At 43.3% G+C, this 14,031-nt stretch overlaps 1 protein-coding gene across 1 annotated transcript; it reads left to right on the forward strand.

Annotated features, from left to right (window-relative positions):
• Nucleotides 1-150: 150 nt before the first annotated feature.
• aldoaa (aldolase a, fructose-bisphosphate, a) lies at nucleotides 151-12,135 on the forward strand. The gene is made up of 8 exons (XM_038979386.1): nucleotides 151-287; nucleotides 1,511-1,629; nucleotides 5,332-5,595; nucleotides 5,844-6,004; nucleotides 6,375-6,458; nucleotides 6,846-7,020; nucleotides 9,355-9,554; nucleotides 11,557-12,135. Exons 2-8 carry the CDS (start codon nucleotides 1,518-1,520, stop codon nucleotides 11,650-11,652), a joined length of 1,092 nt encoding a protein of 363 aa, XP_038835314.1. The 5' UTR covers nucleotides 151-287; nucleotides 1,511-1,517; the 3' UTR covers nucleotides 11,653-12,135.
• Nucleotides 12,136-14,031: the final 1,896 nt, after the last annotated feature.

Genomic DNA, 14,031 nt, shown 5'->3' on the forward strand with positions numbered 1-14,031 from the left:
CATTTGGATGCAAGTGAGCCAACCACTGTCACAGGAAAAAAACGTTTTCTCCAGACAATGGTTGGAATGATATGTCAATCTTTCATCGTGAGTTTTGATTGGACAGTCTCCATACGTGGCCTGGGGCAAGGCCCTCTTTTTCGTCACTGGCCTTCCCTGGTCACTTGACATTTAACAGTACTCGACATCCTTCTTCATTGCCTGATATTGCAACAGAACGCATCGCTTCCCTCTTAAAACCGTAAAGTTACAGCTTTTGCTCTATTATCTATTGCGCAGATAAACTGGTAAGTTGTTTTCATCAACTAATCCTTTGTTATGTAAAATGATGTCGTTTCCATCAGACATTACTGTATTGATGTATGTATAAGCCTCAAGCTAAATATGTAATATATATATGATGTTGTATTTTATGTCTGTAGTTGAAATATGACTCTTACGTGTGACTTCCTATCCGGCAACTCCCAATGTATTACAAGGTCATACGGATGCAATGGCAAGGACAGACGCGGAAGTATTTTTATTTTATTTATTTAACTAGGCAAGTCAGTTAAGAACAAATTCTTATTTATAATGACGACCTAAGGACAGTGGGTTAACTGTCATGTTCAGAGGCAGAACGACAGAGTTTTACCTAATCAGCTCGGGGATTCGATCTAGCAACCTTTCGGTTATTGGCCCAATGCTCTAACCACTAGACTACCTGCCTGTAAAGCTTGCCAGGACCTCGCATGTAATAACGCGCATATTATGTAAACTGTTCATAGCGCGCAAATAAATCCAGAAATATCACACAAGCGCTCCCCAAAAGACAATCAGAACATCGTGTACACGCCTACATCAACAGATGCCAAAAGCGAATCCCTCACGTACGCACGGTATGTGAAAACTCCACGTACCGGCTATAAGGGAAGATTTGGATGTATAATGCGATTTGAAGCTAGCGTCATGTTGTTTTTCACGGTTGAAATGCTCACCAGAATTTGCGAGATGCTTTTGTTTGAGAAATCGGACGGACTCCTCAGATGGCGCACATAGGCAGACCAAGGTTATATTGGGAGACTCGGCATGATAACTAGCCTGTGCAGCGGCTAGTGGCGTATATCTACTGTATCGTCTGGGCTTGATGTACACAGACGGTAGGTAATACACTCGTTTCGTAGTACGTATATTTCGCCTTTTTTTGCCTTCTCGCCATTAAATCTAGTTAAGGAGGAAATTGAAGTCTTTGCAGCTTGCATGGAGAATGTTTAATGTACGAACCCGGTCGCCAGGGGAGTGTATTACAGCCTTATGATGCTACTATGACAGTTGATTGCGTCAGTGGGGATTAACCATCCTTGCTACAAACACTGAATCTATAATCCTTTCAACATAAAGATTTATAACAATTATTTCTCTCCATGTCTCCCTCATTCATCTCCCTCGCTCTCCCTCACTCCCCTCTTGCTCTTGCTTTTGCTCTCTCTCTCTCTCTCTCTCTCTCTCTCTCTCTCTCTCTCTCTCTTAGAGACACGATGCCTCACTCATTCCCATTCCTCTCTACGGAGCAGAAGAAGGAGCTCAGTGATATTGCTCAGAAGATCGTTGCTCCCGGCAAGGGAATCCTTGCTGCCGATGAGTCTACTGGTAGGGGACTGCTGATGAGTCCACACACACGGATCAGATCACCCACTAAACACACTCATTCATGGCATATCAAAGATGGTGTACGGTGGCCTATCATGGGGCTATAAATGTCACTGCCAGACTGGCAGAGCAAAAGAGCGAGAGAGAGACAGAGAGATTGCACTATTACATAACACACCCTAGCCTACATAACAAGGCCTACATGTAAAACCAGTTTATTATCAGAGAGAGAAGGGTATAAGAATGTATTAAACACAATTTGAACACTTACCATCACATTTCACAATGTCTGCAAGCGAAACCACATCTTCAGCTGTAACCTACCACTGAGAAAGTCTTGCCCAAGTGGCACTGTAGGCTACTTACATAACACAGAAACATTTGCCAATCCCTGAAAGGGAGAATGACAACATCCAAGTTCACACTGCTGTTACTATGGTGATGTTCCTCCATCCTTCCGAGAGCCTCGGAAATACAAGGCTTGGCAAACTGTCCTGCATGTTGGCACTAAACCTCCCATTCAAATTACAATACAGATGTCTTGGAGAATTTGGTGCCATCAAGGCCAGTTTTCCAAATGTAGTATTTATTAAGTGGGGATTTTGTGGGGTTTGTCTGTGCATGGTATTGCACTTCAAACAAGAACCTTCTTGTCCCAAGGCCAGCCTGCTAACGAAAGTAGAGATATGGAATTGCCATAACACTAGTATATACTGTATATCTATGAATGTATTAAAATGGAACTAATAGCATTTTACCAACATGAAATCTTATTTAAAATTGGTTCTTATACACCCCAGGAAGAATATGCCACTTTTAATTTTTTTACATTTTCTGACAAGCGAGCACTTATATATGGTAATTTTCACATTTTCATAAATTCTTACAATGTTTGGGAATTACATATAGTAAGGCTCCCGAGTGGCACAGAGGTCTAAGGCGCTGCATCTCAGTGCTAGAGGTGTCACTACAGACCCTGGTTGGATTCCAGGCTGTATCACAACTGGCCATGATTGGGAGTCCCATAGGCGGCGCACAATTGTCCCAGCGTCGTTAGGGTTTGGCCGAGGTAGACCGTCATTGTAAATATGAATTTGTTCTTAACTGACTTGCCTAGTTAAATAAAAATAAAAGGCATTTGTGAAAATTCTATAGCAATATAGAGTAGGAAAGCGGCTGTGCATTTGGACAATGCAGTAAATAAAACCTAATTTAAAACATCTGTCTCGTCCAGGACCATGGTCTACACAGACCGGTGTGCCATAGCTAATCATAGCTACGGTAGACCTTTATGCAAACAAGCCATTTGTCACACGAGCCTGCCATCATTCACTTTGAACTGGACTGTGTGTTTACTGGCAGTTGCAACAGCGTGACTTTAGATCATTAGAACGCATTCGGCAAAAGCCACAAAATACACCTGAATGGATTTATGCAAATAGAGTGCATTCAGAAAGTATTCAGACCCCTTCACTTTTTCCACGTTTTGTTACGTTACAGCGTGATTCTAAAATTGATTAAATTACACTTTTTCCTCATCATTCGCCACACATAATGACAAAGCGAAAACAGGTTTGTAGAAATTTTCGCAAATTTATTACAAATAAAAAACAGAAATACCTTATTTACATAAGTATTCAGAACCTTTGCTATGAGACTGGAAATTGAGTGCATCCTGTTTCCATTGATCATCCTTGAGATCTTTCTACAACTTGATTGGAGTCCACCTGTGGTAAATTCAATTGATTGGACATGATTTGGAAAGGCACACACCTGTATATATAAGGTCCCACAGTTGACAGTGCATGTCTGAGCAAAAACCAAGCCATGAGGTCGAAGGAATTGTCAGTAGCTCCGAGACAGGATTGTGTCGAGTCACAGATCTGGGGAAGGGTACCAAAAAATGTCTGCAGCATTGAAGGTCCCCGAGAACACAGTGGCCTCCATCATTCTTCAATCAAAGAAGTTTGGAACCACCAAGACTCTTCCTAGAGCTGGCCACCTGGCCAAACTGAGCAATTGTGGAGGTGACCAAGAACCCGATGGTCGCTCTGACAGATCTCCAGAGTTCCTCTGTGGAGATGGGAGAATCTTCCAGAAGGACAACCTACTCTGCAGCACTCCACCAATCACGCCTTTGTGGTAGAGTGGCCAGACGGAAACCACTCCTCAGTAAAAGGCACATGACAGCCGGCTTAGCGTTTGCCAAAATGCACTTAAAGGACTCTCAAACAATGAGAAACAAGATGATTTGGTATGATGAAACCAAGATTGAACTCTTTGGCCAGAATGCCAAGCGTCACGTCTGGAGGAAACCAGGCACTGCTCATCCCCTGGCCAATACCATCCCTACGGGGAAGCATGGTGGTGGCAGCATCATGCTGTGGGGATGTTTTCAGCAGCAGGGACTGGGAGACTTTTCAGGATCGAGAGATAGATGAACGGAGAAAACGCTCCCCATCCAACCTGACAGAGCTTGAGAGGATCTGCAGAGAAGAATGGGAGAAACTCCCCAAATACAGGTGTGCCAAGCTTGTAGCGTCATACCCAAGAAGACTCAAGGCTGTAATCGCTGCCAAAGATGCTTCAACAAAGTACTGAGTAAAGGGTCTGAATACTTTAAAAAAAATCTATATTTATACACTACAGTTCTCTCTGTACTTTTCTCCGTTCACCTTTCTCTCGATCCTGACTAGTCTCCCAGTCCCTGCCGTTGAAAAACATGCCTACATCATGATGCAGCCACCACCATGCTTCACTATTGGGATGGTGCCAGGTTTCCTCCAGATGTGACACTTGGCATTCAGGCCAAAGAGTTAAATCTTGGTTTTATCAGATCAGAGAATCTTGTTTCTCATAGACTGAAAGTCCTTTAGGTGCATTTTTGCAAACTCTAAGCGGAATGTCATGTGCCTTTTACTGAGGAGTGACTTCCATCTGGCCACTCTACCATAAAGCCCTGATTGATGGTGTGCTGCAGAGATGGTTGTCCTTCTGGAAGGTTCTTCCATCTCCAAAGAGGAACTCTGGAGCTCTGTCAGAGCGACCATCGGGTTCTTGGTCACCTCCCTGACCAAGACCCCTCTCCCCTGATTGCTCAGTTTGGCTGGGCGGCCAGCTCTAGGAAGAGTCTTGGTGGTTCCAAATTTTGTCCATTTAAGAATGATGGAGGCCGCTGTGTTCTTAGGGACCTTCGATGCTGCAGACATTTTTTGGTACCCTTCCCCAGATCTGTGCCTTGACACAATCCTGTCTCGGAGCTCTACGGATAATTCCTTTGACCTCATGGCTTGGTTTTTGCTCTGACATTCACTGTCAGCTGTGGGACCTTTTATATCGAAAGGTGTGTGCCTTTCCAAGTAATGTCCAATCAATTGAATTTATCACCGGTGGACTCCAATCAAGTTGTTGAAACAACTCAAGAATGATCAATGGAAACAAGATGCACCTGAGCTCAATTTCTAGTCTCATAGCATAGGGTCTAAATACTTATGTAAATAAGGTATTTCTAAAAACCTGTTTTCGCTTTGTCATTATGGTGTATTGTGTGTAGATTGATGGGTATTTTTATTTTATTTAATATATTTTAGAAGAAGGCTGTAACGTAACAAAATTGGAAAATGGAAAGGGGTCTGAATACTTTCTGAATGCACTGTATATATTTTATATTTATTGTATTAATTTTTAACCTCATTCCAACAGGCAGCGTCGCCAAGCGTTTCCAAAGCATCAACGCTGAGAACACTGAGGAGAACCGCCGTCTTTACCGCCAGCTCCTCTTCACGGCCGACCGCGTAGAGCCATGCATCGGTGGAGTCATCTTCTTCCATGAGACCCTGTACCAGAAGACAGACGACGGCAAGCTGTTCCCCCAGCTCATCAAGGAGAGGAACATGGTGGTGGGCATCAAGGTGGACAAAGGTGTCGTCCCCCTGGCCGGGACCAACGGAGAGACCACCACTCAGGGTGAGAGACAACGGCAGGCCTGGGTCTAGGTGACCTTTCACCTCTAGTATTGAGCTCAACTTTGCTACGTATGCAGATTGTATTCAGGGGATGGTTTGAAGAGTAAACTGGAACAAAGTGTCGAGTCATGTTTATTTCATAATGTTACACATATCCATCCCCTCTCTCTCTCTTTCTCTCTCTCTCTCCCTCGCTGTCTGTCTGTCTGTCTCTCGCTCTCTCTGTATGTCTCTGTCTCTCTCCCTCAGGTCTGGATGGGCTGTACGAGCGGTGTGCCCAGTACAAAAAGGACGGAGCTGACTTTGCTAAGTGGCGTTGTGTGCTGAAGATCACTGACACCACCCCCTCAGAGCTGGCCATCAAGGAGAACGCCAACGTCCTGGCGCGCTACGCCAGCATCTGTCAGATGGTGAGACACACAGAAACACGCATTGAACATGTGTGAACATATTGGCACACATACAATGAGTTGGCACACACTTGGCCCCTACAGTTCATGCTTACATTACATCATTACCCACTCTTCATCAATCTCCACAAAACAATATCTATTTATTGTAAATGTTTCACATCTGGGCTTTGAAAAAACCCAATATGACCACTATAATTACTATCAAGGAGTTGTAGTTATTTTAGCCTGCTCTGTAGCTATAGAGTTAACCACCAAGTTAATCAAATTAGCTCGAGTGCTAAGTTGCCAACTCCGGTGCCATTGAAAAGTTGTATTGTCTGTTCTGAAGTCATGACGCTGGTTGCCATGCTCCTGTGCCCTTCCCTAGCATGGCATCGTGCCCATCGTGGAGCCTGAGATCCTGCCAGACGGAGACCATGACCTGAAGCGCTGCCAGTATGTCACAGAGAAGGTGTGGGATCGCTCCGACTAACAGAAAAACAGTGGCTACCTTCCAATAGCCATTCTAGCATGCCACTTAAAATGCATGTCTGCTTCATTCTAGTTGGCTGCATTTAGACAGGCAGCCCAATTCTGACCAAGTTGGTCTTTTGACCAATTATATCAACATTTTTCACATTGGATCTTGTTCAACTAGTGAAAAAAAGATCATTAGATCAATCAGTCATTTAATCAATTTCAATTTCAACACCTCTAACTTTTTCTGTCTCTCATTCCTATTTCTTCTGTTTCCTTTCTTTGTCTCTCACTCTCTGTCCCCTTGTCTTTCTCTCGCTCTCTGTCCCCTGTCTTTTTCCGGTCCCTCACTCTCTCTCTCTTCCCCCCCCCCCCCCCCCAGGTTCTGTCTGCAGTGTATAAGGCTCTGTCTGACCACCATGTGTACCTGGAGGGCACCCTGCTGAAGCCCAACATGGTCACCCCTGGACACTCCTGCTCCCAAAAGTATAGCAACCAGGAGATAGCCATGGCAACTGTTACCGCCCTGCGCCGCACCGTGCCCCCAGCAGTGCCTGGTGAGAAGTAGAGACATACAGGAACAGTCAAAACGGTTGGACACACCTACTCGCTTGGACACACCTACCTCAATATTTTGAGTCATATTGCACTTTTGCACATTACATACCTGAATTAATAGGGTAAAATGACGAGACGGAGAAACGTTAGGTTTCAGAACTAGTCATTTTCCTCACGATCTCACTAACACGGTCCCGTGTGGCTCAGTTGGTAGAGCATGGCGCTTGCAACGCCAGGGTTGTGGGTTCAATTCCCACGGGGGGACCAGGGTTCAATTCCCACGGGGGGACCAGGATGAATATGTATGAACTTTCCAATTTGTAAGTCGCTCTGGATAAGAGCGTCTGCTAAATGACTTAAATGTAAATGTAACACACTCCATTGATTTTATATACAGTACATACACTACCGGTCAAAAGTTTTAGAACACCTACTCATTCAAGGGTTTTTCTTAATTTTAACTATTTTCTACATTGTAGAATAATAGTGAAGACATCAAATCTATGAAATAACACATATGGAATCATGTAGTAACCAGAAAAGTGTTAAACAAATCTAAATATATTTTATAGTTGAGATTCTTCAAAGTAGCCACCCTTTGCCTTGATGACAGCTTTGCACACTCTTGGTATTCTCTCAACCATCTTCACCTGGAATGCTTTTCCAACAGTCTTGGAGGAGTTCCCACATATGCTGAGCACTTGTTGGCTGTTTTCCCTTCACTCTGCAGTCCGACTCATCCCAAACCATCTCAATTTGGTTGAGGTTGGGGGATTGTGTATGCCAGGTCATCTGATGCAGCACTCCATCACTCTCCTTATTGGTAAAATAGCCCTTACACAGCCTGGAGGTATGTTGGATCATTGTCCTGTTGAAAAACAAATGATAGTCCCACTAAGCCCAAACCAGATGGGATGGCGTATCGCTGCAGAATGCTTTGGTAGCCATTCTGGTTAAGTGTGCCTTGAATTCTAAATAAATCGCACAGTGTCACCAGCAAAGCACCCCCACACTATAACACCTCCTTTTCCATGCTTACGGTGGTAAATACAGATGCGGAGAACCAAAAATCTCAAATTTAGACTCCATCCAAAAGGACAAATTTCTACCGGTCTAATGTCCATTGCTTGTGTTTCTTGGCCCAAGCAAGTCTCTTCGTATTATTGTTGTCCTTTAGTAGTGTTTTCTTTGCAGCAATTCGACCATGAAGGCCTGATTCACACAGTGTCCTCTGAACAGTTGATGCTGAGATGTGTCTGTTACTTGAACTCTGTGAAGCATTTATTTGGGCTGCAATTTCTGAGGCTGGTAACTCTAATGAACTTATCCTCTGCAGCAGAGGTAACTCTGGGTCTTCCTGTGGCGGTCCTCGTGAGAGCCAGGTTCATCATAGCACTTGATGGTTTTTGTGACTGCACTTGAAGAAAGTTTAAACGTTTTTGACATTTTCCAGATTGACTGACCTTCATGTCCTAAAGTAATGATGGACTGTTTTTTCTCTTTGCTTATTTGAGCTGTTCTTGCCATAATATGGACTTGGTCTTTTACCAAATAGGGCTATCTTCTGTATACCACCCATACCTTATAACAACACAACTGATTGGCTCAAATGCATTAAGATGGAAAGAAATTCCACAAATTAACTTTTAAGAAGGCACACCCGTCAGTTGAAATATTCTACCTCATGAAGCTGGTTGAGAGAATACCAAGAGTGTGCAAAGCTGTCATCAAGGCAAAGGGTGGCTACTTTGAAGAATCTCACATATAAAATATTTCTTTTACACTTTTTTGGTTACTACCTGATTCCATATGTGTTATTTCACAGTTTTGTCTTCACTATTATTCTACAGTGTAGAAAATAGTAAAAATAAAGAAAAACCCTGGAATGAGTAGGTGTATCCAATCTTTTGACTGGTACTATACATATATAAATATGGAGATACACACACACACACACACACACACACACTCACGTGCATGCACGCACGTGTAGCACATGGAGATGTGTGAAACTTACTCCTCAGCCTTAAGTGTCCACGCTTTCGCCGCTCAAAAGCTAGCTTTTGAGTGGCGCAACCCGCAGAGATGCTTGAGGGAGGACGGTCATGTGTGTTTGTGAAGCAGAGGCCCCGGTTTCGAGCCAGGTATGTTCCGAATCGGGAGGAAGTGGTCATCACTAAGCAAGCAGCATGACGTCCTTTACACGCACACACACTCACTCTACTTTCCACACACATACACACACACACAACCCTCCTCCCCCACACACATCCCCTCCTCCTCTCTTATCTTACCCTTCCTCTCCCTGTCTCCCTCCCACCGTCCTTCCCCAGGCATCACCTTCCTGTCTGGCGGCCAGTCTGAGGAGGAAGCATCCATCAACCTGAATGCCATGAACCAGTGTCCCCTTCACCGGCCCTGGGCCATCACGTTCTCCTACGGCCGCGCCCTGCAGGCCTCCGCCCTCAAGGCCTGGGGAGGCAAGCCAGAGAACGGCAAGGCCTGCCAGGAGGAGTTCATCAAGAGAGCCCTGGTAGGACCCACACCGAGAGAAGAACATGAGGGAGCTAGGGAGATACGAGGGGTGGCATTCAAATAGTAGTATTTGTTTTCTTTCTAATACTTGAGTGTTAGATGGGCGGGGTTTGCACTTTCGGAATTATTCCATTTGTTAGAATCCTGACTAGAACCAAAAAATGTGATCATATTACTCCAGTGCTAGCCTCCCTACACTGGCTTCCTGTTCAGGCAAGGGCTGATTTCAAGGTTTTACAGCTAACCTACAAAGCATTACATTACATTGATTTAGCACTAACTGAAGTTTATTTAGTGCTTTATCCGGGTAGCCGGAAAGTAGAGCATTGCAGTAGTCTAACCTAGAAGTAACAAAAGCATGGATTAATTTTTCTGCATCATTTTTGGACAGAAAGTTTCTGATTTTCAACAGTAGCAATGAATGATTTTCAACAGTTCAACAGTAGCAATGAATGCGTGGGCATTACATCACAAGGTTCTTATAATTATTGTGACCCTCTGTGATAACAAACTACAGCAGGGCTATTCAACTAGCTGCCAGTTTATACATTTATAATGTGCCTTTGATTATTTTTTTTAAATAATGTTTTTTAGGGGGGTTAGAGACAGTGAGAGAAAGACTGGAAAGATTGGAGAGAAGTTTGTGCCAGAAGGGTGTGGGCTGGATTTGGATCCACGCCAACACCGTATATATGTGTCCCTAACCGCTAGACCACCTCAGTCCACCCCTTTGATAAATTCTGAACATTCATTTAAAAAAATCTGACAAAAATATGTTTTGTGTCAAAATGAGCCCTCTGTCAATATTCTCCAGTAGGAGAATCTGTTTTCCTGTAGTCCGGCCCATTAAGTGCTGTCAATTAATATCCTTCAGCATACAGCCAATCAGAGCTGCTAACATCAGCCAATCGCAGCTGTAAACATCTGGCGGCGCCACCACCGCATGAACATCGCTTGTTTCATAGTCATCATGATCTACTTTTACATAATGATGTGAGGTGGCTAAGCAAGGGTAATGCTCTCAAGGGTAATGCTCTCAAGGGTAATGCTCTCAAGCGAGTATGTGAGCTTAGGAAGGAGAGTTTCTTTTTTCTGCGATTACCGCCACAAGAAAGCCAACACAAATCAAGCAAAAATGCTTGATAGGGAGTTCGTAGCAGAGGTTTGTTTTTTGAGTGATCTGCAATAACTTGAATTGACTTAATTTGGTATTATAGGGGAGGGATGAAACAGTTAATGACATGATTGAAAAAAATGACTGCTTTTCAAAAGAAATGTGTTATTTTCTCCTGATTTTAGCCCAAACAAAATGCTCAATTTCCCTACACTCAGGGCTCGAATTGAGCAGAATGTCATCTGTCGGGCTCAAATAACTGGTTGTCCCATGGAGCAGCTTACAGATGAACGACAGCGGTAGAGTAGTTAAATTAAACACGTTTTTCATAATTCATAAAAAGAATGCATCGCTGATTCTTATTTCCTGCAACTTTCTGAAGAAGTAACGCCTGTTTGTGTGCGCCCATGTGTTGTAGAGCCAGTTAGATTGCCAAAACAGTATTTTCCCAAAAACCTTCCCAATTAAATATTGACTCCAAAGTACGCCTACTTGACAGAATGATATCATGATGGTTTGTAGCCTATAAATGTGTTGGCCATTTGTTTTTTCAAAATCTGCCATCACATGTACACTACTTTATATTGTACAGAAGGCTAGTTGGATAGCCCTGGACTACAGTCTCTAGGATAAGGTGAAAGGTCCTAGACAGTACTACAGACACCGTATAAACCTAATTAAGGAAGGCCATGGGGTGTGGAGCTAAGGCTCCCTATGTCCTTGTGTGGGGAGACAGAGGGTCTGTACTAATCATTGTCTTTTATCTTTCTTCTACTTTCTCTCTCACACCATCTCTTTCTCCGTCTTACATTCTTCTCTCTTTCCCATACCCTCTCTCACTCTTTCTTTCTCTTTCTCTCTCCTTCTCTATCTCTCTAATTTACAGAACAACAGCAAGGCCTGTCAGGGCAAGTATGTTTCCTCTGGAGACAAGGGCGCCGCTGGCGGAGAATCCCTCTATGTGGCCAACCACGCCTATTAAGTATGGACCCACCCCTTTCAATATCAAATCACACCCACATTCCCCACACTATCCACTCAGCTGTTACTCTTTTCTTCGCAAAACTCTTTCCCTCTTCCACTTTTAATTTTTTTTGCGTGGAGCTTGTGATGTCACTATTACGTTATTGTCTAGTGCAGGAAAGTTAAGTATGTTTCGTCAGTTATTTGAAAATTTTAGCACTCCACCGAGAGAAAAGTCTGTGATCCTTTGTCCCTAGTCACTCCCCGTTCGCTGCTGAGCTTGAGAGCTCCAGCTCTTTGTCCCCACCCCCCCTCTGCTTACAGTATCCTCCCCCGTGACTATCCCTCGTGTTTCAGTGTTGTCATCTTGATGATTCCTAAGTACATGTGCCTTCTTCTCTCGACTGAAAAAAACCACTGGAGGAAGACCCTGTAGAGTATATTCTTAATGTATGACATTCTATACACTGGAAATAGAAAATAAAGAATCATATTCACTAAATGCACTTTTGTGATAGCCTGTTTTCGGTTTGGGCAGACTGCCTGCTCTAAAGAGACTGCTAGACGGGGGTGTAACTACCATTATCGGTGACAGCAGGGTCAGAAAATGCTTGGGGATTCACAGCATGTCATGCTGTGGCCGTAAAAACATGAAAAAGGACGATACACATTCGTCTAAGGAGTACAGTAAGGAGTACAGTATTGTAGATTCCAACCGACCAGCAATGAATAACACATTTGAACAGTCATTGTGACTGTCAATCTCTGACAGCAGTTAAAACAGACTCACACACGGGTTGACTAGGTAATTATTGCAGTATGAATAGTCACAGTCAGGAATCAACGAGTAGATCACTCACAATCAATACCAATATGCGGCCTTAAAAGGACGTCAATGCATTATTTAAAGGGACAGTTCACCTAAATTACAAAATTACATATTGGTTTCCTTACCCTGTAATCAGTCTATGGACACGGTATGACAGCGATCATGCTTTGGTTTTGTTTACCTGGCCACTGTTTCCACATTTCTGGCACAAATTCAATCCAAGTCAATAGTCCCGATATCATTCATCAGTAACTTCTTTGAGCTACACAAGGTAAACAAAGCATGGCTTTATTTTATTGATTTTATTTAACCTTTATTTAACCAGGAAGGGCTCATTGAGATTTAAAATCTCTTTTTCAAGAGCGTCCTGGCCAAGATAGGCAGCACCAAGTCATTACAAAAATTACAGACAAGACAACATGAAAAACTACAAGTAATCTAGTAAAAACCATTGAATTCACAAGAGTATAACAAAATCAATCATCAAAATCAAAGTCATACCTTGTCCATAGTTGTCCATACCTTGTCCATTGTCCATACTATCCCTTTAAACAAAAGTCTCAAGTCAGAGATTTTGGTTCATCTGAGATAAAGAAGAATATAAAAAGAGGGATGGACTACTGTCTCATAAACAGTCAGGATGACCTAGGCCTCAGCAGAAGCCTGGTGTCGGAGTTAATAATCTCCTGGATGAAAACCATGTAGCGGGCCACCCGGGTGTAGACTCCAGGGATGCCTTCTCTACCTCAGCCTTTCCCGAAACTCGTGATTCCCACCTGGACAAACTGACCAGTAGAGGCCCACCAGAGTCCCCCTGACAAGTGGACAAGATAAACCACAAGTAAGACTGTGTGTTTTCCTTCAAGTGATGCAGTACCTGACAGGTGTCCTTTCCACCCTCCCAGAACCCAGCACACATGTCGAAGGTGAGAACAGGATACTCTTCCAGGCAAGCACACTACTTAATGAGTTAATGAGGGGCACTCTCAGCTGCTGCAGGATCTTATCGGCAGACAATGGTCCTGGAGAACATGAGAGAGGGAGCAAGAAAGGGGGACAGAGGGTAAACATTGGGTTAAAATATAAAGTAAGGGATCTAGAGTTCAAAAAATTAAAAAAGAGAGTTGGAGGAGAACACGCATAGGGGGATGAAGAAAAGCTAAAAGAACCTTGGCATAACATCTACTGGTTATCCAGTAGATTAGTTAGAATGGCTCACCCCTTGCCTTTTTCCCTTTATCCAGATTACAACCTTTCACTTTCGGTTAATTGAAAATGGAGCCATTTTCATTTGAGGAACAAAATGTTGACAGCGGGGCCATACAGGTTATAAAATAGTATTTTCGATGTGCCGATTCCATGGCACATGGTTTATGAACTGATACCCAAAACAATGCTTGATTCAAACTTGGTGTTTCAATTGAAATGATTATACAAAGAAATTCTTGTCACCAACAGAATGTTACAGTGCCTTGCAAAAGTATTCATCCCCCTTGGCGTTTTTCCTATTTTGTTGCATTACAACCTGTAATTTAAATGGATTTTTATTTGGGTTTCATATAATGGACA

This window comes from Salvelinus namaycush, chromosome 3 (genome assembly GCF_016432855.1).
Source record: "Salvelinus namaycush isolate Seneca chromosome 3, SaNama_1.0, whole genome shotgun sequence".
NCBI classification, from domain to species: Eukaryota; Metazoa; Chordata; class Actinopteri; order Salmoniformes; family Salmonidae; genus Salvelinus; species Salvelinus namaycush.

Excerpts from the sequence above, each read along its gene's own strand:
- aldoaa (XM_038979386.1), top strand. The coding sequence starts at position 1,518 with ATGCCTCACTCATTCCCATTCCTCTCTACGGAGCAGAAGAAGGAGCTC. Across the intron at positions 1,630-5,331 it reads TGCTGCCGATGAGTCTACTG|GCAGCGTCGCCAAGCGTTTC; the intron begins GTAGGGGACTGC and ends TCATTCCAACAG. Across the intron at positions 6,459-6,845 it reads GCCAGTATGTCACAGAGAAG|GTTCTGTCTGCAGTGTATAA; the intron begins GTGTGGGATCGC and ends CCCCCCCCCCAG.